Genomic DNA, 23697 nt, shown 5'->3' with positions numbered 1-23697 from the left:
ACATTCAAACACACCCTTGATAAGCATATAGAACTTGAGTCATTGTTTTATGTAGCCTTTGGAAGCCAAAATTTGCATACCCTTATTGACTTATTCTCAGGTAGGGATCTGTGACTACACAGTCTTCCTATGAACTTTCATTTTTTAATGGTATTGATGATTTCCCTTGGCTTTCCCAGGCAGCTTATCACCTCATTTCTGATTTTGTCAACCCAGCTTATATGTAACAGCCGTTTGTAAATTCACATTTCAAATGCTTCTAGTCTCTTCAAGTGGCTTTCTGTCAGAGACCAAGTCTCTACTCTGTAGAGCAAGATAGAAAAGATGTAACATCTGACAAGCCTGATTTTCAATCTTAGGCTTATGTTGTAACTGCAGAAGACCTTTTTCATTTTGAAGACTGCTGTTTGAGCTTTCTCTATCCTTGTCTTTACTTCAGTGGTCATGTCCCAGCTTTCATGTAAATTAGAGCTGAGGTACGTGATCCTTTCAATTTTTTCTAGTGGCATTCCTTCCGAATTTATCGGTGATAAATTAATGGGTTGTTTGCTGACAACCATAATCAGTGTTAAAGCTTCAAGCCGTATTTTTCAGATATTTCTGTGACTTTGTTGATGAGCTGAAGGTCTTCATGCTTATGGCAAGCAGAACTGTATCATCAGCATATCTTAAATTGTTGATCCGAACACCGTTTACTTTTAGGCCAGCATCGATGTTTTCCAGTGCTTCGTTGAAAATTGACTCAGAGTAGATATTAATAGCAGAGACACGATACAGCCCTGAACTATGGAGTTGAAATAGTCCTCTTTTATGTTATATAAATATAGACCAAGAAATCACAAACAGCCTGGGAAAATAAGTTTAGTCTGGAAACTGAATGGAAAAGGAAAAGCTGTTGTTTTATTTATTTCCTTATGCAGAAGCAATACATTTTCATTAAAGATACAGTGTTGTGTTTAGAAAAGCACTTTTGGTGCTTTATATTTTGTATCAGTGTTTATAAACTTACATTATTTCCTAAATGTGCATGGAATACATTCAGTATGTGTTAAAACAGGGAACAGAGCTTTATTACAGGTTCTGATGCTGTTGTAAAATATTTTTTAAATTGACTTTGAAAAATGGAATACCAGTCACAAAATGGTGTTACATTTAGTATGCATGGCAATATAAACCAGAAGTTTTCAAACTGTAGTTAAGAATGGAAGACTAAGGATTGATCCCTTAACAGCACAATTCCATACAAGTCAATTCATAACTGAAAACCTGGGATCATCGAGGCTTTCCTTCAGACTAGTATGTATCTGATTATATGCTTAATGCAGTACCAGGTGTGGCTTCAGATCCACATAAGGAGCACTTGAACCCAAGATCTCTAGGTACTTTTCATTGTGTCAGGCCTTTTCTGTCTCCTCACATGACAGCAAAGTTTTGTGCCAATCATTTTAGCAGGAGGAAGTTGAGACCTGGCAAGATAAAAAGTGCCCAGTGGTGTTGGCTGATCCAAAAAGTGGGGTAGATCTTATTTCCTAAAAGTATTGATAACGGCCCCAGCATTCCCATACATCTTTCTATAAAAATCTATTCAATCTAATCTAATAACATTTAAAACTCCCTAATTTTTAAATTCAAATATTTGCACTGCAATATTCTTATCTTCTGTTTTCATTATCTCCCATGGTTTGTTACTGAAGAAGTGATTTTTCCTAAAGGAATGTGTCTGTGCACTTCAGCTATAATGCAAAAACTTGCTATTGGTGAATTCAAACTATACGCTCAGAAAAATAAAACCCATTTGTTTGATTCAAAAGTGAAACCTACACTGACAAAATCCATGTGTAAGTAGACTACATTAAGGGTGTTTAACAAAAAAAAAAAAAATTGAATTTACAGATTGTTTTGCAGAATTGCCCCATCACTTTTTTCCAATTCAACTCTTAGATAACATTTTTTTTTAAAGAGGAACAGAAATTGTTTCTTGGAGAGCTGCACAAAGTCATCAAAAGAGGGGCTTCCCAAGGAATGTGGAGCACCTCTGATGGAATTCTTAAAACAGCCACATCCTTTAGAAAGCTTTCATAGCTGCTTCCAAAGTTATCTGCCATAAATATTACATTAAAAAACAACAACCAAGAGTTTGAAAAATTACACCCCAGTTGTTTGCATGTGAGGCCTAAGCATATGCACTAAGTCACAATATAATGATGCAATTGGTCTCATTCCCAAATGGACTTGTGTTTTTTAAAAAACAAAAACAAAAAACTGATGAATACATTTTATGTTAATTTCCTGTCTATAGATCCCACATACCCTGTTTGTGGTCAAACAGGTTCTACCGTTGTAAAACCATTAGTAACCGAAAATTGCTAAGTTGGCATGATTATAACTCGGGTATGTGGAAGCTCTTATCAAGAACAACAGGTCTTACTAATTGGGAGCAAAGCAGCACAAGAGACTGAAACCGCATCAGGAAATGAATTACATTTGTTCTGTAATTTCCCCAGCAGCAGGAGTGATGAGCATTTCTGACATCCAGAAGCTACTTAGGGCTTTGAGGGGCTGACACATCTGGCTGGGTTTTCTTTATGTTGCTGGCCTCTTCCAATTTGTCCCAGGTGTCCCAAGTTTGCTGGGACAAACAACTCAGTTCCGTATCTGGACTTGCTGATGTCCAGTTGCTTAGAATTTCACTGTGGTGCTGAAGATACCAAAATAAGTAAGAAATAAATCAAGACACATGTTCATGTGTGCTAACAATCCATTTTATCTATCAAAATACTGAGTGTATTTTAATATTCCAGTTGGTCTTGCATTTCTAGTTTTAGGATACTTTTTGTTTGCAGTTTTGAAGGCAAATTGGTGTGCTGTCTGTACTACCCTATGTCACAGTCACAAGCTTTGCTTGTGATCAAAGACTGAGATACTTGGCCTTCTCCTGATCTGTAATGCCCTGATGCCAGAGGTGGGTTTGAGCAGGTTCTGACCAGTTCTGGAGAACCGGTAGTGGAAATTTTGAGTAGTTCGGAGAACCGGTAAATACCACCTCTGACTGGCCCCGCTCCCATCTATTCTCTGCCTCCCGAGTCCCAGCTGATCGGGAGGAAATGGGGATTTTGCAGTATCCTTCCCCTGCCATGCCCACCAAGCCACGCCCACCAAGCCACACCCACAGAACCAGAAGTAAAAAAATTGAATCCCACCACTGCCTGATGCCTTAACCCTGTAATCAGTTTCCTTACAGAGAAATGGGATATAGTAATGTAAATTCAGCAACAGTTCTGTTGCTGCAGATCTGTACAGGAAGTCATTGTGCTTGTAATAAAAAAAAGGTTCACTTGCTGTGCTACTTTGAGTTTCTGCTAATGTAATGGAGTAGATGTGGCATAGGTTATGATGCCGTGTTATTCCTCATCTGCAACTTGTGGAAGAAAAGGTATGGAATGCATAATGGAACATAAAAAGACAGGGTAGACATAAAGTCTGTGTGTTTCCTTACCTTAACATTCCTTTCTCTTTGCATTGGAGTTGGAATATGAAACCGCTATGAACCATTGCTAAAAAAGCTTTGCTAAAAATGCAAACTGGGCAAGTGATTTATTCATTGCAGACCAAAAAGAACTGCAATGAGTAAATCACTTGCCCAGTTTATATGCAGATAAGTCTACATAAATCTATAGTTTTTTAGTCTACTGTTTATGTATCCAAAGATGTGGCATAGTATCCAAAAGGACACTGGAACTGCACAGTTAACCTTTAAAGGATACAGACTCAAAGCCTTATCTTTTAGGAAGTTCTATTAAATCCTCTTTAGTACCTCTAACATCCAATCGACACTCTATTTCTGCTTCACCACAGTCATTCACCGCCTTGCAGGTATAAACGCCTCCATCAAATGGGCTGGGCTTGCGGATTTCCAAAGTCAGCACTCCATGCTTACTGAACATGCGGTACTTGGCATCTCCAGAAAGGTCCACGTTGTTTTTGAACCAGAAGATTTTGGGCTGTGTTTTTGAAAACAGAAACAATCAGTCTGAAGCAGAAGCAGGTCATTTTGGAGAAGAAAGGACATCTACTTTGCTACTTACATTGGAAATTTAAGCAGGTCAAAATGCATTTTTAACCCAAACATGTTTGCTTCAAGAAGTATTTCATACATGTTAGGTCCTTCAAACTTTTAAAAATGTGTTATTTACTAAAGGAGAAGTATTCATGTAGTCCCCGACTTATTGTACAATGCCAATTGATCCCAAAATTTCCATTGCTAAGCAAGGCAATTGTTAAGTGAATTGTGCCTCATTTTACGGCCTTTTTTTGCCACAGTTGTTTAAGTGAACCACTGCAGTTATTCAATGAATCATGCAGTCATTGAGTCAATCTAGTTTCCCCCATTGACTGCTTGTTGGAAGTCGGCTGGGAAGGTTACAAATGATGATCCTGGGACAGTGCAACTGTCATAAGTACATGTCAGTTACCAAGTGCCTGAATTTTGATCACGTGACCATGGGGATGCTGCAACGATTGTGTGAAGGCTGGTCACAAGTCACTTTTTTTTAGTGCTGTTGTAACTTCAAACTGTTATTAAATGAATGGTTGTAAGTCCAGGACTACCTGTAGTTTGGGAAATTCCATAAAAGATGACCCAGAATCCACTGGCAAGATTAACATGGTGTATAAGAAGCAAAGCAGACATTCTTACCAAACCTTTTTCTTCATGGGGATTTTATAGATGATCTAGGGCTATATTTTTGTGCCCATCCAATTTTCATATCATAATATTCTATGGTTTTCCCCCTTTATGAAAACATCTTTTTCTATTTCTCGCAAAGGCGATCTTCTCATCCTGACTCAAGCCTCTGATTTTCTAATAATCTTATTTAATTCCTAGTCTAAGTTCTTACCCTGGATTGTTAAAATATTTGTGCTTAGAAACAACATTTTTAGGGCTCACTTACAAACTGGAATGTTTTCTGTATTTTCTATTGCTGCAATATATACACATCTTAGCATATCAGCAGTAATTTTCCCACTACAGTTATATATATTAAAAATCCAGTGGTAGGATATAGTATGACATACCTTTGGGCTTCCTCTGACGGCACAACTGAGTGTTGCATTATATCCAGAGACTACTGAACGATCAGAAAGCAGATGGGTGAATTTTGGTGCCTCAGAGAAGTCATGCTCTTTGTAATTAGGTGGTTTGTAAATTGCTCCTGCGGCATGAACAAGAGGTAAGGTGAGGGGAAACCAAACAGGAAGTGTCCTGGTTTAATCATGCTCATGTTTTAAAATAATCATTAAAAACGACCAGCTAAAATATTTTAGCATAGGATAGCAGTAGTGCTAAAAATGTTCAGAAGTAAACAAGGATGGAGTCCATTTTATGCAATTCTCTTGCTTTTCCTCCTTCCATGTTTGTAAAACTCTCCAGTTGCCGTTATCTATAACTAGTGAATAACATGAAGGGACCTTGGAAGTCTTCTAGTTCAAACCCCTGCTCAAACAGGAAACTATAAAACATTTCAGACAAATGGTTGTCCAATCTCTTCTTAAAAACCTCCAGTGCTGAAGCACCCACAATTTCTGGAGATGAGTCATTCCACTGATTAATTGTTCTAACTGTCAAGAAGTTTCTTGTTAGTTCTAGGTTGGTTCTCTCCTTGATTAGTTTCCATCCATTGCTGCTTCTCCTGTCTTTCAGGTTCTTTGGAAAATAGGTTGACTCCCTCTTCTTTGTGGCAACCCCTGAGATATTGGAACACTGCTATCATGTCACCCCTAGTCCTTCTTTTCATTAACCTAGACATACACAATTCCTGCAATTGTTCTTCATATATTTTAGCCTACAGTCCCCTAATCATCTTTGTTGCTCTTCTCTGCACTTGGAGTAAAGCCGGGAATGAATGTGAAGTTTCAGATCTAATTTACTAGTTTGTCTTTTTTAATTAGTTTATCCTGCCTGAAGATCTGGAACTCCCTGTGGGACAATTCAATGTTTTATTAATCATTTTATTCAGTTACTTTTATTATTGGAGTCCACGTTTTCTTCAAAATTATTGTAACAATTGTATTTCTGGATCAACTTTCTTATTTTATTTTTATTGGCCATGGTTCCGTTGATATTAATTTAACTTTTGTATTTGTTGAATTGTCCTGCGACAAGTTGTCTCCCACAGCGAGTTGGCCATGGCAAGTTGGCCAAGGCGAGTTATCCCATTCCATGAAGGAGACTCCCTGGTAGATGCTGGTGTGGAAATTCTTGCACAAACAACTATATGTCATGCCATCTACCAATATGTTGAATACTAACTTATGCAACATGGTACCTATTTCAAAAATTAACTGGTTTGAATAGCAATGATTCAAGAGTGGATATTTCACCGAATATATGACAACTTATTTTGACTTCAACATTAAGAAAGATAATTTTTAATGAGAATATTGGCAAGGGCATGTATTATTTCTCTTTGTTACCTGTCTTTTTAATGTAGGCAGAGTTTTTGGTGATTGCAGCATTTTCACTCAGCCCACATAGGTTTTCACTGAAAATCCTGAAATAGTATTCATTTCCCATGATCAGCTCAGATACTACACAGTTAGTGCGCCGATAGTGATCAAAAACAGTGTACCATTCCTGGAAAACAAAACAAAAAGTGTGCTGAACCTTAAAATGTAAACATCTTTTTAAAAGCTGACATTTGATACACAAGCATGATGATACATAGCAGAACTTGATGAAGCCATAATTGATCCTAAGGTTAACTAACTGTAATGTCTGTCCAGACAAGGAATGTATATGTACACATGGAAGCTGGATTATGTGCAATAAGAAGTCCACCATTTAAATATAAACTCTTAATTTATCCCTTTATCTTATTTACCAGTAAAAATGTATGGATTCACTTGCAATCAGCACCAATTCTTTCCCTACTTCTTTCCTTTTTCTGCTTGCTGTGCAGCCAAGCAAATAATCTGAATTTTTAAAAAAAATTGTGTTGTATTTTTCCCCTTTCAATAATAGTAGAGTACTTTACTGCACAAAATTAATGTAACCTCTAGCAGATGTGCAATCAAGATATATTAATTACACACATATATATATATTAAAAATCCTAATTGATTTTCAAGGGATGTTTATGAACTAAGACCTGTGTTAAAATTGTGAAGTTCCACTGTGTAGGGCAAGATATGCTGCAACCTAATCACAGATAGATACCAGATCTCTCAGTTAGTTTTCTTCTGGCAATAAATACTGTTTTAGGGAGATATACCAAACTATAGATAAAAATTAACCAGGAGTTCTAATAATCATTCTCCATGAAAAACTAACAAATAGAAAATTACACCTGGGATTTTTTTGGCCAAAGAGACTGAAAGATGGAAGCAGGTTCCTTTCAACAGAATAAGTAGCCCTTAGAAGGTAAGCAGGATAGCATTGCCTTTAGCCTAATCACCCATAGAGGTGGATAAATTCTTGTAATAACTATGTTTGCAAACATGATTGTGGCTCTAATAAATAGAATTTCTCACAATTCTATCATAGCCACAGGTGTTCATAAAAAGGAGGGGAATGGCATATATCTTTTGTGTTCTACTTATATCTCATTAGTCTAATGGTTTTAATGAAAGGAGAAGTTTTTTTTATATAAACACTGATTATATACTTCTAGATTTCCCCAAACAAATCTCATTCTAACTGTGGAAATGATGAAAAAGTCATCATCTTATCTTAATTGGTCATGACTGTAGGAAGAGTTAGTCCTGCGAGGTACTCCAGGCAAGAAACACAAACAAGATTACTAGCTCTTCATTGTAAAGTTACAATAATCTTTATTGTAAAGTGACATTAACAAAGTCTTCTGAAACTGAAAGTACTTCTCCCCTCCTTTCAGAGGTGGTATTCAGGTTCTGACCAGTTCTGGAGAACCAGTAGTGGAAATTTTGAGTAGTTCGGAGAATCGGCAAATACCACCTCTGACTGGCCCCGCTTGTTGTGGCTCCGTTGCCTGAGCCTGGGCTATCGACAAGATGCAGACTCTGAGAGTGAGGGGGAGGAGTTGGCAAGGCCTCCCTCTCCAGGACCCTCCTCTCTGGCAATGCCTCCAGAGGACACCGAAGGCCAAACGATAGGCTCAGAGCCAAGCACGTCCCCACAGCCACAGGTGGACAGCAACGAGGAAAATAAGTGCTGGCTGGACCCTCGGCAGAGGTGCAGGGAGAAGCGTGCGCAGCAGAGGGGAAGGCGTGCCAGAGATTATCTGAGTCACTGGACCACACCCCACAGGCTATAAAAGGGAGTGTGGTGGCCATTCGGACTCTGTGACGGACAAAGCTAATCTCTGGCGAGGCACTTTGCACCTTCGGACACAACACCTAATTGCTGTGGATTTAATTACAAACTGGACTATTCAAACTGTGTGTATTTTTGTCTGTGTTATCGGAGTAAAAGTTCTTGGCAGGCAGCCACGGAGTTGCTGCCAAGTTCCTTATCACTGACGTTGAGTATTTGAAGAGTTTATTTAACCCTCGGCTGGCTGGTTGGGTGTGTGTGTGGTACGGGGACAGAACACTGCTGCATCTATTCTCTGCATAGGAGAACGGAACTGGAAAGCAGGTTAGTGGGGTGGGAAGGAAATGGGGATTTTGCAGTAACCTTTTCCCAGGATGGATGTGTATCCTTACCTGGCCTATGGTTCTTACCATTGTTTTTTTGTCTGCCTTCTGGACCACGTATCCTGTAATTTGAGAATTGCCATCATCCTGGGGAGGCATCCATTCCAACGCAACATTGAATCCCCATACATCCACAATCTTAATATTCAGAGGAGGACCAGGCTTATCTGGAAAAAGAAATCCACCCCACAAAACCAGCTATACATAATCAAGAGCTGCTCCTCAATGTTTTTAAATAGATGTGATACAAGTGGAACCTAAATAACCTCATGTACTGATGTATTCCAAGAAGGCCTCTGCATCCAATTTTCCCCCTACAATAAATTTACCCTACCAAATATAGATGTGAAATATATATTCAGTGGCTCCATATTCCAACAGAGAAAGGTTAAAATAATAACTTTCCCTTTCTCCAAATCCATGGATGTTCACCATTAATCAATGAAAATCAAGAAATTAATAGTTTTTCTTTCACCTCCCCTGCAACATCTTTTAGATTGAAGTTGAATTCTATCAGTTATAAGATTCTGTGGTTTTATTTGTAAGCTCTCCAGAGTCATGTAGCTAAAATGGGCTAAAATTGATATGTGTTAAATAAATAAAATACTATACTAATTTGCATACACTATCATGTTGCTTAAAAACAGTTCTGAAAGAGAAATAGGTTATGAATTATTGTGTAGCTTTATAAAAATAAAGATTAAAAATTTTCCTTGAATGACATGACTTCTGGATTCTTCATGGACATGTATCTTTTTGGAAACAATATACAAGTGGTTTGCCACTATCTTCTTCTGATACGCTTCATAATTCCCTGCCCTAGGTACTGTATACAGTATATCTGAGATTTCCTTCAGAATTCCTTTCAAAATGAACCAGATCTGACCCTTTTTTTTAGCTTTCTCAAGATCAGCCAAAGTTAGCTAAATATTCCTATTTGCTCTATGATCTTTCTCTCTCTCTCTCTCTCTCTCTCCCTCCTTCTCTTCCAACATGTGATATTGGATGCATCCATTCATCCTTCTTTGCTGGATACCTGTTGAGAGATAGTCAACTGTCCATTAAACACATAAAATGATCAATAATTAATTCTGGGAATATCAGATTGGGTTGCTACTCTTTCAGGTTATTATTATTATTATTATTTTGTATTTTATATATATAGAAGAGCCTTGATAGTACAGGGGTTTAGTGCACCCTGTAATTAACACAGCTGCCTGCAATTTCTGCTGGTTCGAATCTCTCCAAGGCTCAAGGTTGACTCAGCCTTCCATCCTTTCTAAGGTAGGTGAAATGAGGACCCAGTTTGTGGGGGCAATAAGCTGACTTTGTATAAAACATACAAAAGAATGAAGGCTATTGCTTAACGCATTGTAAGCCGCCCTGAGTCTCCGGAGAAGGGCGGCATATAAATCAAATTTAAAAAAAAAAAAAAAAGAATTAATTCCCTCAAAAAATAAGACCCTGTCTCAGAGAAAAAAGGCTGATTGCATTGTTATAGGCATAATGTAAAGAAGATCCTGGGACAAAAAATCAAATGGATCTTGTAGTAGCTGCCCCTATAAATGGATGGGTATTTTCAGTCCTCATTGAATAGTTCTAGAAAAATCCTCTATACTGACTCAATTTTTCTATGTTTTAGTAGCCATAGGTTTAATGCATGGAACTAAGCTCAGTTGTGAAATCCACTACAAAAATTCTAACATTCTTGTAATAAAAGTAGCTGCTGTAGTTTCTAACTTGGATTGGTATGGGACTATGCTCAATTGATTATTAATCCAAAGAGGTGCCAAGCCAATGGAGTCTATACTTAAAATGTGAGGGTTTTTTTCTCTTCTCCCACTCCTCAATTACCCTTTACACAAGCATTAGGAAAATATTTTTGAAACAAGGAATGGGAAAGAGACTTAATTATTGTATTGCTGGTAGTCCTGCTACAACTAAATATATTTTGTGGAAGGATTGGTAAATAAATAAATAAAATTCAACCTGATTTCAGATGAACTAAATTCTATTAAGTTGTTCCATATGAAGAGTGAGCTACAACTGTTTTAAATAAATAAAATTATCCAGCAGTTTCTTACCCATAATCTGCATTGTAATGGTGACCTTGTCACTCATGTTTTCTATTTGCACCTCAACTTCATATTTCCCAGAATGATGACGTTCGGCCTTTCGGATAAATAGAATAGTATCTGTATTGCTGTTTCGTATTCCCACTTCCTTAGAGTCTATTAGCTGACCATCTTTTTTCCAGATAACTTTAGGTCTAGGTTTACCCTGTGAAAAGAAAGAAAAATGGTCAGCCTGAAAACAAGTTTGATTTTCAGTGGGTTGTATTAATCTCCTGTCTTATATGAAGAAAATGTTTCTCTCACAGCTATTCTGTGTAGGTTTATTTCTTGCATATATTGTTAGAAATATATAGCTATATAGCTCTCACATACAGCTACAACAAACCCATCAGAAAATAATTTTTAATTGTCTTATTACAAAATGACCAGTTGTCACTAGCACCTGCTCAATTGTCACTAGCACTTCTCTGGAAGATGTTAATTTTTTTTATCACCATGGTGGAACAATATACACATTGATGCCCGTAAGTCAAGAATCTGCTTTAAAAAATGTGTGCTTTAATTTATACATTGAGCAGGAAAATGCCTTTCATTACTGTGAGGATAACCTTACTCTAGTATGGCTTAAACTATTCCATTTTAGATTACAAGCAGTTTAGTATACTATTCAAGACAAAATACAATTAATTTTATATGCCACAGTTTAAAGCTTTGATTTTCTCTTATTATGTGGCCATCAAGTTACTGTTGAACACATTGGTATTTATTATTTATTCAACTTACATGCTGCCCATCTCGCCTGGAGGTTCTGGTACATAGATTTACTCCAAGATGTTTAAAATTAACATGTGTTAAACAAGTAACAGTTCACATTTTTCACATTTTGTCAAGTTGGATAATTTAAAATGGGGATGAATCATTCTTTGCAGTAGCATTGGAGCAATAGAGGGAAAATTGTATAACTTGGATTGTAGAGTAGAGTTTCTTTTCCTCCTAAAATGAGTTGAAGATTTTCATAACATCTGAATAAATTATTGTCTAATTTCTATATACCTTTCTGTTTATTGCTTATCTTTTGATCTAAGACAGCATTGCTCAACCTTGACAACATTAAGATTACACATACTGGCTGAGGAATTCTGGGAGTTGAAGTCCACACATCTTAAAGTTGCCAGGTTTGAGAAAAATTGCCCTCAGATTTTAAATGAACCTTTTTTATATTTTGATAATTACGAGATTTAGAAGTATCTCTTTTGTACAGCTTTTCACATTAGAGATAGAAGGCAGAAATAACTTTTTCAGTGATGGCACAGAGTTTCTTTTCATTGGCTGTTCCTCAAAGTTCTTTCTGGCAATGTATCTCCTTACAAACAGTAGTAACATGGCAAAGCTAGAGATACTACCATTCTACTCAGTTGAAGAGATATGACCACAAACATTGTCCTCAGCTAAATCAGAGGTTGGCAGTGCTTATATAACTTGATGGAAGGATGAAAATCCAGACCAGATGAGCTTTCACTCAATGATGAGGAAATTTCTTGACACCTGGATAAGAATTACTCCAGAGATACTGTACATAGGAATACTTGTTCCCACTGTCAGTTTCTTCAACTAGGGTAAAACTTTGCCCTATGATCAAAAAAGACCCCATCACATACCTGGAAAGGAATTACAATGTTAATTGTATCACCAACTTTCTTCATTAAAGTTTGTCTGAGATTGCGTGGCAGCCTAATTTTAGGGCGCTCTGTAGATAAAAAATCAAGTCAGAGGATAATTATTCTATTTCAGATTATAGTACATATACATTGTATTTTTGCAGAAAAATAAATGATTTTGAAAATATGTATTAAATATTTACAGAATCAAAAAACCATAATTTTAAGCATATTTAATGGTGATTACTTTGAGGTTTTTTTTAAAAAAAAGTACTTGTGCCGTGGCAAATGCTGCAAAGATACATGGGAAGAAGAAATCACACTGGGGTTCTAATTGTTCAATTAATTATCCATGAACATTCTGAGAGAAGTGGGAATCTAGAACAGGGGTGTCAAATTTGCATCGTCACGGCAGCATCACATGACGTATCAGGACTTTCCCCCCTTCGCTAAACTGGGTGGGGGCGGAGCCAGCATGTGACACATCCGATCTGAGGGCCGCGAGTTTGACACCCCTGATCTAAAACATCTCAAGAGTCATAGATTGCTCATCCATGTTCTAGTATAAATCGGGTGTGCAGCCCAATTTTAGGAGATTCTGGACTCACATTAGAAAGCCAGATTCATATGGTTAAAACTGAGAACCCAACTACAATAATACATCTATAAAACTTCATTTGGTACCTGCTAAGCAACTTGTAGTATCTGAAAGTTTGTCAGATACTTTAAAAATTGATTTCTTTTAATGAGTCTACATATACTGCAATTCTTGGAGAATTTTATTTTTGTTTCCTCGGTGAAAGAAGTATACTGTGACTGGTGGTGTTATCCTGACATTTGTTTGTAAATGGATGACTGCCTCTGTGACAATTATTTTTTGGAGCTTCCACAACATGCTTTCAAAATTCAAACTATTCCCTCTGGCCTCAAAAGATTAGAAGACTGATGAATTTAAAATATTAGGAAGAATGAACGTCAATAAACAAATTTATACTCCCTTGTACTCCAAGGAGCATTTCATTAAAGAAATAATTATAAATGGCTTCAGGAATATTCTCAAGACACTTACGCAAGATCTCTTGAACAGTAACTGGTTCCTTAATCATTGCTGGTTGACTTGTGCCTGCTAAATTTATAGCAGTGATGCGAAAATACAATTTGTCTCCTGTAACCAAATCTTTAAGTAAGACAGATGTACGTTCAATGGGGCTAGGAAGAGCAGGAATCCATTCAGTGGCTGCAGATATTAAAAAACAAACTGCTAGATATTTTTAAAGCATATTTTTATAAGACTTTGTCTAATGGCATGATAATTCTATTTACTCAAAGTAAGCTCAACTTATTCAAAAGCAAATTCACTAGGACATTATTTTATTAGGTGAACTTGAGATTGCTGATTAAACTTAACATACATCTAAAGATGTCTGTAGAGATTCTCAGTCATCCAAGTCATGGTTGTCCCAAAGGTGCTTTTTCAAGAGGCAACTGGACTTTCTTGGGTTTTTTTCTTCAAAGGGTCTCCATCCCAAATTGTCAGAGTATAGTCTTTTAGCTATACAATTTGGGATGGACACACTTTGAATCAGTGGTGGGTTTCAAATTTTTTTACTACCGGTTCTGTGGGCGTGGCTTGGTTGGTGTGGCATGGCTTGGGCATGGATTGGCGGGTGTGGCAGGGGAAGGATACTGTAAAATCTCCATTTCCACCCTACTCCAGGGGAAGGATACTGCAAAATCCCCATTTCCTCCTGATCAGCTGGGACTTGGGAGGCAGAGAATAGATGGGGGCGGGGCCAGTCAGAATTTTTACTTCTGGTTCTCTGAACTACTCAAAATTTCTGCTACCAGTTCTCCAGAACTGGTCAGAACTGCTGAAACCCACCTCTACTTTGAATGGTGTGCGAGTAGGAATGGCTTTCCAGAGAAAAAATTGCAGACTATGGGAACCAGGAGCAGGTGACCCTGAGGACACAGATAAACCTCCAAGTGTTTCAATGACCCTCTAAAAGGACGCAAAGGGCCAGCTGTCTGCAAGGAATATAAATCCTTCCATTCCCCACTATCCTGTCAGAGCTGAAGAAGCTTCTTGGATGAGAAGCAAAATGTCTTCAAAGAAAAAACAAGAAAGTCCAGTTGCCTCCTGAAAAAGCACTTTTGGGATAAATCTAAGAAACAGTTAGAGAAGGCAGAGATTGTATTTTGAAACTGGATCTACTGAAAATTGCACAGATCACAGATTTCTTTAACATTTGCTGTAATAAGTTTTGGAATAATGTCTGACAAGCTAAAAATGTGTAACAATCACTATCACCAAAGAATATAAGTTCCAGTCATTTCCCTGGAGGTAGAGAGACAAACAAAATATATAACTGCCAAAATTCATCCTGTAAATGAATACCCACTCTTGTAAATTAGCTCATATTCTGTTATCATCTCTGTTTCTATTCATAGTCATCAACATTTTAGGAAATAGGCACCCCCTCAAAAGAGAATCTCTGTGATATTATCCAGTTTTAAACCATAATCTCTCTAATTATTCTTTCATATTACTGTGTCCTCCTCTCTCTATTTTATCAACCTGAAGATCAATGTCTACTTTAGTAAACCTAGCAAAACGGGTGTTATTTGTTCCTTGGAAGGTATTTCAGAATACACCAGGGCTTACTCACATCCTTCTCTACAGTATTCAATATTGTAGCCATCCAGTCCTCCTGCTCCAATTCGTTCAGGGGCTCTCCACTTCAGGGTAACAGAAGTGTCAGAAATGTCTTCTACAGTAAAGTGTGTTGGCTCACTTGGAGGAGCTAAACAAAATGCACAAGCCAAAGACTTTGCATTATATGTTAAAACTGAACAACAATAGTATTTTCATTTTCCTTATTAAAAATGTCAGCTTATAATATTTTAAATTTTTGCAACATGTAATTTAAAACTATAAAAGCAGAAGTACAATATTTTTTAACAAAACCCATGTTCCCTGTCTGACACACAAAGTATTTGTTAAAAGTGAAGTAACCTATGAAAGCAATCCCTGTGAAGAATCTTAGACTTTGAAAGAGCTTCAATAAAAATGGACTTTTGACTTTTCATGCTTTTAGAAAAACAACACCTTTATTGAAGATACTAAAGATCTGATGAATTTAACTGTGGTAGAAGTAGCAATATGAACATCACATGGAGCTTGGTGGGTTAACATAAACCTCTTATTTAGGTATGGAAGAGAAAGCCATTATTCTATATTTAGAATAGGATTTCCTAAGGTGAAAATAGGTGAAGATGGAGGCTGCTGAATTCTATAGCACTGGCAGCATTTAAGCACTCTTGTGGAGCATAGCTTGTACTTATTGGAGCTCACAATCCCTTGGGTATGGCTATGTAGATGATGTGACATTTGCTAAATTGATTCAAGGAGAAGGCAGAAATTATTAGCTAGCATGTCAATAAAATGTGTATAATTAATGCTCTTAACCCCAAAATTAACAACTATAGGCAAGACAAGAAGGGATACCATATTGGTCTCTAATTGGCAGTCAGTATTGGGGAGACAGATTTAGAGACGAACAATTTTCTGGTTCAGTAGTTATAAAACATAAGTATTTTGGAGCAGAGTTTTCCCAGTGCTATTATTCTATTGTCAACATTGTCATTATTATTATCATCACCATCATCGTTGTTGTTATTGTACCTAAAATATTTATTTATACTATGCTCATTCTCAAAGGCTCTGAGCAGCTTATAATTTTAAATATATTTTGCACAGATGACCTGCATTTCAATCTTTGAGATTCCTCTTTACTAAATATTTCTCCATCTCAGCCTACAAAGGCTTCATATTTCACCGTGTGACATAATACTCAATACTCATCCAATAGCTGATTCAACCTCATTTCGTTTAGACTACATGCAATAAGGGAAAGAAGGTAGGTGGGTTATATTTTTGTGCCATATGTGTGATTATCATAAATTAGGCAGCTTAAATGTTGTGGTATTTAAACACATTGCGAACACTACTTAAAATATTTCAACTATGCAGAATGTTCCATAAAACAGATAACAAGCCTCTTCTCTTTTCAAAAAGGTTAAAAATGACACAACAGATGGAACACCTAATGTTAGCACCCAACCTAACATTGTTGCGATAAACACATTTTCTCACTTGCCTTTCTGGAATGACATTCAATTAAAGCCAGTCTTTGAAAGTAATTTTAAAAAAGCATGTGCATCACTCACACATGGATGTGAGCATGTTACCATAAAATGCACATTACAAACCCAGTGCCTCATCTCCAGAGTTGCAGGTTGCCCCTTATTTCTAATCAGGTAAACATGTTCTTATTCCATCAAAATCCTGGACCTTTTAGCTCATCTGTTTCCTGTGAGAACTCTTCGATTGTTTCCCAGACTGAATCTTCTTCTTCTCCTTCTCCTTCGCCAGTACAGTTGTTGACTGGCGACTGAAGATCAGAGCTAATCACGTTCTCTTCAATTATAATTTTCTCTGCTTGTTCATCCTTAGGATCTTGGATTTCCACACCGTTACTTTCAGAAAACTCTTCTCCTTCTTTATGGACTTCTATGAGTTGAGCCACCTCGTCGGTCATTGCTATGACTGCTGTACCTTAATTTCACAAATGCTTCTTTCTCGCAATGACTCACACAGTGTGCCCTTAACTCAAGGACTGCTACAAAATGGTGGGGGTCATAATGATTATTTATAGAAAATCCATGGATATTTTCTTAATCAGATAGCCTTACAGCTCCACAGGAGAGGTGGACTGGGTGGCATTAGTAGTTTACTACGGCATTTGCATCCATAATGAAATGGGGAAAGCTGAGAGGCAATGGGAGGTCACTGCCAATTAGCTTCCTTCTCTTGTTCAGCCTAGCTTGCCTCTCACACTTCTAATTTTAACAGTTAGAAATTCATCAGCAATTTTATGAAACTGGAACCTCCATGCTCTCGTTTTCAAGGACAGGTAAAAGGGAAAAAAAAACTTTAAATAGTTATAAATCTCATTTCTCTCTTCAAAATTGTTCATTTCTTTCTTGCGTTCTCAAGGAGGGATTACAAATATTGCAACATGCATGTTGGCACTCACCAATTGGCATGAAAGGCTGTGAGGCAGGACTAGGCCGAGACATGCCAACTGAGTTCACGGCATAAATTCTCATCTCATAAACAACTCCTTCTATCATTCTCTTTGCTTCATAAATCAGATCCTTCAAAAGGTCAAAGTTCAGCCTCATCCACCTGTAGCTCTTCTTTTTCTTCCTTTCTAAGATGTATCCTGGAAATAAAAAAGAAACTATTAGATTAGGGAAGGCAACATTAAATAATATCTGGATTCCCAATGCTCTATTATTTAGCAAATTAATTATTAAATTGAGATAAAAGCAAAAATAGTGTAAACATAAGGAAACCTTGACCCTGAGTATTATCCAATTATACTTTGCTATTACAATGCAATGCTATCACAAGTATTTCCTAAGATCAAGGCTAATTGTATTGTATAATAAAAGGATGGGATTGATAATACCACATAATGAGACTTTTTGGAACTAATGTTAGATCACAACATAATGCCTTTTTTAGATATTTAATTAAGAGCAAGCTTATGCATTAATCAGAAAGATTGTTAGAAATAGTTACTTATTTTATTATTAAATATTTATAAAATAGTTGCATTTTATTGTTTATTGCCCCTTAGTTCTCAGAAAAATAAGTTTTGCCTTTCTTACTTCATATCTTAATTCAAGTTTATTTTAATAAACAGTGTCTGTCTTACAGCTGCATGTTTTAAAAATGGCTCTAAATTATCAGCCAATTACATATTTATTTAATTTACTAATATACAGTCAAATATCATATTGTTACTCTAAAGTCACTCTCTCTTTTTCCTGAGGCTTCCACACGATTGTGGTTAAACTGACTTGAAGTTGACTCTCTTCCATGGATGGAACTTTAATCCTTTGTGTTTCTGTAGTCCACTCACAAGTCACTTTGGGATTTATTTATTATTATTCTGTTCTCCTGCCTACAGTGTCATTATATCATTCTGTGTAGAAGAAGCACGCACCATGACCAAGTTGAAATTAACACCTCTGCTCTCATTTCTGAGAATTGTAAAAGCCTGAAGAAAACATCTGTCACTGCTGACAGAGAGACAGAAAACATTTATTTCTTAGGAGGGCTATGGACCCACGTAGCAAATCCTATATTAGCTCAGTTTTTATATATGCCACTATAATGGCTGATGTGGAAGAGTTATAAGGCATCCCACTTGGTTATTATGACCTAACCAAAAGCTGGATCTCTGAGTAGTCAATCTGCTTATACAAAAAATAGGCAATCTACACATTATTGTGTAATTTAACAAATTGTGACCTAATTTATTCAGCCCAATAACAATACACAAATTATTAAAAGCTCACTCGCTTGCACACCAATTGAAATAAAACATGCCTAGCCAACAGCCCAACCAATTATTCTTCTAGTTAAGAAATCTAAACTTTAAAAGTAGGGTAAACTATCCATGTGGATTGAACCCCCCCCCTCCACCCAGGTTTCTGTTTCTATTTTTAACACCCAATTAAAGCAAGAAGATGCAGAACTTGCACTTGTGAATGTGATAAGACTTCCCAAGGTCTACATATAGGATTGAACTTTATGCAAGGCAATCCGAAGCACTATTGCTCTGGAGGAGATCTGATATTGTTCAATAGAGCTTATGCTCTTCTAGTCATCTTCAGGACTGAAGTGTTTTCTCTGTGAGTGATAGCAATAATTGTTTTTACACTGAAATGCATAGCTTGATTACATGCATACATATACTGTATGAAAGAGATACTGTTAAGTCCATTGCTTTTCAAATGCAATAAAGTGTGAAAATACAATGCCTGCACGTCATTGAGAATTCCAAGTGTTGGGTCTATGCAGAGCCCCAAAATTGGAACTCATTAATCAATGTTCCTGTTCAGATCTCTGCTTCCATTCAATAGGTCAGTGGGTAGAACAAACAGAATCAGGAACAGGAACATGGCTCCATTGCAGCCCATACACGTAACGTATTAACAGGAGACTTAGTCCCATATGCTTTATTAAAACCATTTGAGCTGCATAATGCCAATGTTATTTTTGTCCACAGTCTCATCAAAAGATAGACAGTCTGATCATAATGTGTTTAACCATGCCAGTATTAAAAGACTGCTAGCTTAAACGCTATCTGTTCTGATGACAGTTCCTTCCTGTCTTGACACTTACTAGTCTCTTTGAAAAGTGACCTCTGAAAGTGCTGAAAAATGCTTTGCACACTACATCAACTGCAGAAGAAATAAGAGTGATTTCTATTTTTTGCTTTCCATATAATACCTGAAGTTGATTGAAACCACTGGTCCATGAAAGTTGGATATTTTATTATCAGCTTCCATTCTAGACACTTTATACAGAGAAGGTGCTCCTGTTTCCTTTTGTATGCCTTAAGTAGCACATTGAGGGTATATTGTCCTTGAAATGACAAGTAAGAGAAATCAAAGCACTATCTGATTCTCTTCCAAACAGGTGCTTTGGAGCATATGAAGCATGTATGTTGGACTTCTCTGCAATGCTTAATAGTAGCCATGTGTTTTTTTAGGATCCCCAAGCTGCAATTTTCAGAAAAATGGTCTGCTTTAAGCAGTTGCAGACAGATGCTATTTTATATCTTCACACATTCCAAAGCATGTTTTTGAAACAAATCCAAGGCACTTCACAGCCCTGCCATTTTATTTATTTTTTCTATAAGTAATTGACAAGAAACATCTGTTCCATCCAATTAAAAACTCTTCTGTTAAGATTATTGTCGATTGTTACCCAGTATTGGCTGCCCTCCATCATACTTAGGTGGCTGCCACTGTACTATGCAGTTATCTTCACCAACATCAGTGATTTTAGGAGCTTCTGGTGGATCAGGTATATCTGGAGAAAGAAGAAGAAATGAGATCAAAGTATTTGCTAATGCTTATTAGAATCTCATCTTTTTAGTTAAAGAACTTGCTGTTACACATTATAGTGATGACGGCTGCCTATTCAAATTATTTTAAAAGATTCTTAGAGAAATGCAAGAGTAGGAGATGTTCAACAGTATGGTAGCTACATATTATCTCTAGTTTCAGAAGGGGAGAATGTTACTGTTCCCATCAATATTGGTTTTCCCATGTGGAAAGCAAGTTGGGAAAAATAGACTTGTAGAAGGAATTCAGTTTAACTCTCTCTCTCTCTCTAAATCTGAATCTCAGGGGAGATAATCCAAAAATCTTTCAGTGACACTGTAATGACTTAAGCTAGTGTTTCTCAATCTTAGTGACTTTAAGCCAGGTGGACTTCAACTCCCAGAATTCCCCAGCCAGCAACCCGTCTTAAAGCCATCAAAGTTGAAAAACACTGGCTTAAGTCATTACAGCATCACTGAAAAATTTAACTTTGAGTTAAGGTTATGAATGAGCTTTGGGCCTAAGCAATCTTGCAAGTTTTTGCTGTATTGATTTATTGAACTTTCATTATTATATTGGTATTTATGGCAAACAATTCCTTCTTAAAACTGAAAAAAGTTTCTTAGTAACATTTTGAAGGAAGGGAGATGTTCCTGTTGTAACTACTATATTAGTCACACATTTCTCCATCTGTAAAACAAATGGTACGATCAGATTAATACTTAAAAATGAAAAGAAAGCCAATCTGTTGAGACTTCGCCCACATGCTATATTTTTAAATGACATGAGGTAGAAAATATGACTTTATTCAACCCAGAAATAATGATAGCAGAGAACAATTAATCACCAAGCCTAGTGACCAAGAAACATATTTGAAAAACGTGTTTACTATGTTCTTGAATTGTAAGTATTTCTGAGATTATTCTCAGCTCATTCCAGATGACAAAAAAGAGCTAATTTAGGCAACAATTGCACAGAGATTGTTGTTATTCTCTGAAAACCACTCACTGAAAGTGGAGTGTCAGTTGTTGCAGTTTCTCCCTTATTTTGAGTTTTACTTACAGCAGTGTTTCTCAACGTTGGGCATTTAAAGAGGTCTGGACTTCAACTCCCAGCATACCTGGCTAGGGAATTCTGGGAGTTGAAGTCCAGACCTCTTAAAGTGCCCAAGGCTGAGGAACACTGACTTATAGGAATGGGAAGTGTTGAATTGGGTGGTCCCAGCTGCTGAGTCTCTACTCCATTGGAAAATACAAAGATATGAGCTGACTGATTGACAAAGACTTGCTTCATGTACTAAACCCACCATAGTCTTGCTTACCAATAACTTTTACAGTGATATCAGCTGTGTCTTCTCCAGCTGGATTTTTCACTGTAACTCTGTAGATTCCCTCATCTTCCTTCTCAGCTCCTTCAATAGTAAACACACAGTGGTCTTCATATGTTTCCACGCGGACTCGACCTTCTGAATCAGAAAATGGCTGTGAGCAAGTTTAAAAAAAAAAAGTAAGTTAGTTTCAGTGGGTGTATGGAACCGGACCAAGTTTTTAATTAGCATTTCAATAGTTTGGTTTGGTACACATTACTAAGGTTATATTTGCACCATGATAATGTAAAAGTATAAAAGGGTGTAAAAGAGAAAAATAGATAGGTAGGCAAAAATATGTATGTATATTTTAACAGATGGTCTGGAGAAAAAACAGCTGAGAAAAGCTATCAGGAAGCAATGGAGTGGGGGTTTTGAAGGACATATTCAAATGGCCAGATGTGAAGCCTGTTGTAAGAATGATCCACCCATCATTTCGGGAGGGTAGGATTGGATGTCATCCTCTACTTAAAGCATGCCTATTGCAAATGTGACACACACACACACCCATCTGCATTTTTCTGCTCTGTGTTAAAAGCTGTGTTTTCCAGTTAGTGTCAGCACAAGGACTGCTGTCTAGCTGCTGCTGCTAGATATTTTCTTTTAGCAAATTTAACAGATCACTTCATGTAGTGACAGAAACAGCCCCACTCAAGGAACAACTTAGTGTAGTGGTTGAAGCCCTGCAGCTTACTAATATCTGCTTCAACTATTACAAATGTTCCATAGCAGAGCAGTTATGATATTTACTTGATATATATATAAGAAGTTATCAATTCAAAACACAGCAGGCAAGGGTTTTTTATTACAAATTTTCTCCCAGACTTCCTACTTTTTTGCTGGGCATTTTCCTTCTTAAGTTCCAGCACTGCACAGTTGAAACACCAGAGCTTGGGTTTTTTTTTTTCCTTTTAAATCGACTCCCAAATAGTCCACATGAATAAGTACAATGAAATCCTTTGTGTTTTACTTCAATTGATGGAAAAATTCCAGGAGAACCTATTGAATAATGCAGTAATGTGGGTTGTTCAAGGTAAGAAAAATAGTAATTAAAAACCCACATTTCAATGGGGATTCAAATCAGTGGCATTCTGCAAGTCACATTAACATTATAACCCCCTTCCACTGAAAGAATTCTGTAACAATAACTGCAACAGACATTACTGAGCCAAACTGAGAAAAATGCAAGAAAGAAGTTTTTTATTTTAAAGAGGGCTCATCTTCTTGAATATATGGACATTTTATTGCATCCTATATAAATATAACTCTGTATACATATATTGTACACACACAAAAATTCTATATGTTCACTATATTTATATACCCTGTCCATAGAAAGGAAAGTGATTAGTAACTGCTTTCTTTTCTGAGAAAATTAGGAAGGACAGTGCTAGAAGAATTGTACTGAACATCTGGCATCCCAATCTGGCAGAATTTTCTTAAACCAGCATTCAATCTCTCTGACCTCAGCAGGGATAGCAGCAGCTTAATGGTGCAGTGCAAATGTGTGCTAAATTGCATTGTCCTTTCTACAAAATTTAAATATGCTAAGAGCTCTTTTTCACTTAAAGTGTTCATGCAAAAATGGTATCATTTTATTTATAATTAAAATGAAATCAAGGAAATAATTCAGTTCAATTTCAACTGAGCAGACTTGTTTGAACCATGCATGCTGATGAGAATTTCATTTAGTTTATCTTACATCACTTAATATTCTGGAGTCAGTCCTACAGTAAGGAGCTGAGAGTAGCAAGGAATAAAAGAATTGGGATTCTGTGATAGGTCCTATTTTCCTCCCTAAATAGCTAAAATCTGGTTACACTGAATACTCTTTGGAACTGATCCAGATTGATCCTAAGAAAATAATTGCACTTTTAAAAATAAGAAAGTCTAGAAGGGCTTATTTTCTTTTTTTCTCATTTATATTTCTGCGTGGCTAACAAAGGATCAGCAAAGT

The 23697-nt window shown here is 36.8% G+C and overlaps 1 protein-coding gene across 1 annotated transcript in view; it reads right to left on the bottom strand.

The window, feature by feature from the left end:
* Positions 1-878: 878 nt before the first annotated feature.
* Positions 879-23697, bottom strand: part of MYBPC3 (myosin binding protein C3) — an 84364-nt gene continuing 61545 nt past the window's right edge. The window contains exons 22-33 of the mRNA XM_087883108.1: positions 21696-21855; positions 20256-20360; positions 17506-17694; positions 15076-15210; positions 13476-13643; positions 12407-12495; positions 10758-10953; positions 8701-8840; positions 6475-6634; positions 5077-5213; positions 3815-4001; positions 879-2698 (exon numbers count right to left, since the gene is read on the bottom strand). Coding sequence (XP_087739234.1) covers positions 2688-2698; positions 3815-4001; positions 5077-5213; positions 6475-6634; positions 8701-8840; positions 10758-10953; positions 12407-12495; positions 13476-13643; positions 15076-15210; positions 17506-17694; positions 20256-20360; positions 21696-21855 — 1677 coding nt within the window. The 3' untranslated portion in view covers positions 879-2687. The remainder of the gene's footprint in view (positions 2699-3814; positions 4002-5076; positions 5214-6474; positions 6635-8700; positions 8841-10757; positions 10954-12406; positions 12496-13475; positions 13644-15075; positions 15211-17505; positions 17695-20255; positions 20361-21695; positions 21856-23697) is intronic.

Source organism: Pantherophis guttatus, chromosome 1 (genome assembly GCF_059756535.1).
Source record: "Pantherophis guttatus breed Tessera chromosome 1, ASM5975653v1, whole genome shotgun sequence".
Classification (NCBI taxonomy): Eukaryota; Metazoa; Chordata; class Lepidosauria; order Squamata; family Colubridae; genus Pantherophis; species Pantherophis guttatus.
Note: the sequence above shows the minus strand (reverse complement) of the source record. Positions and strands in the feature narration are given on the sequence as shown.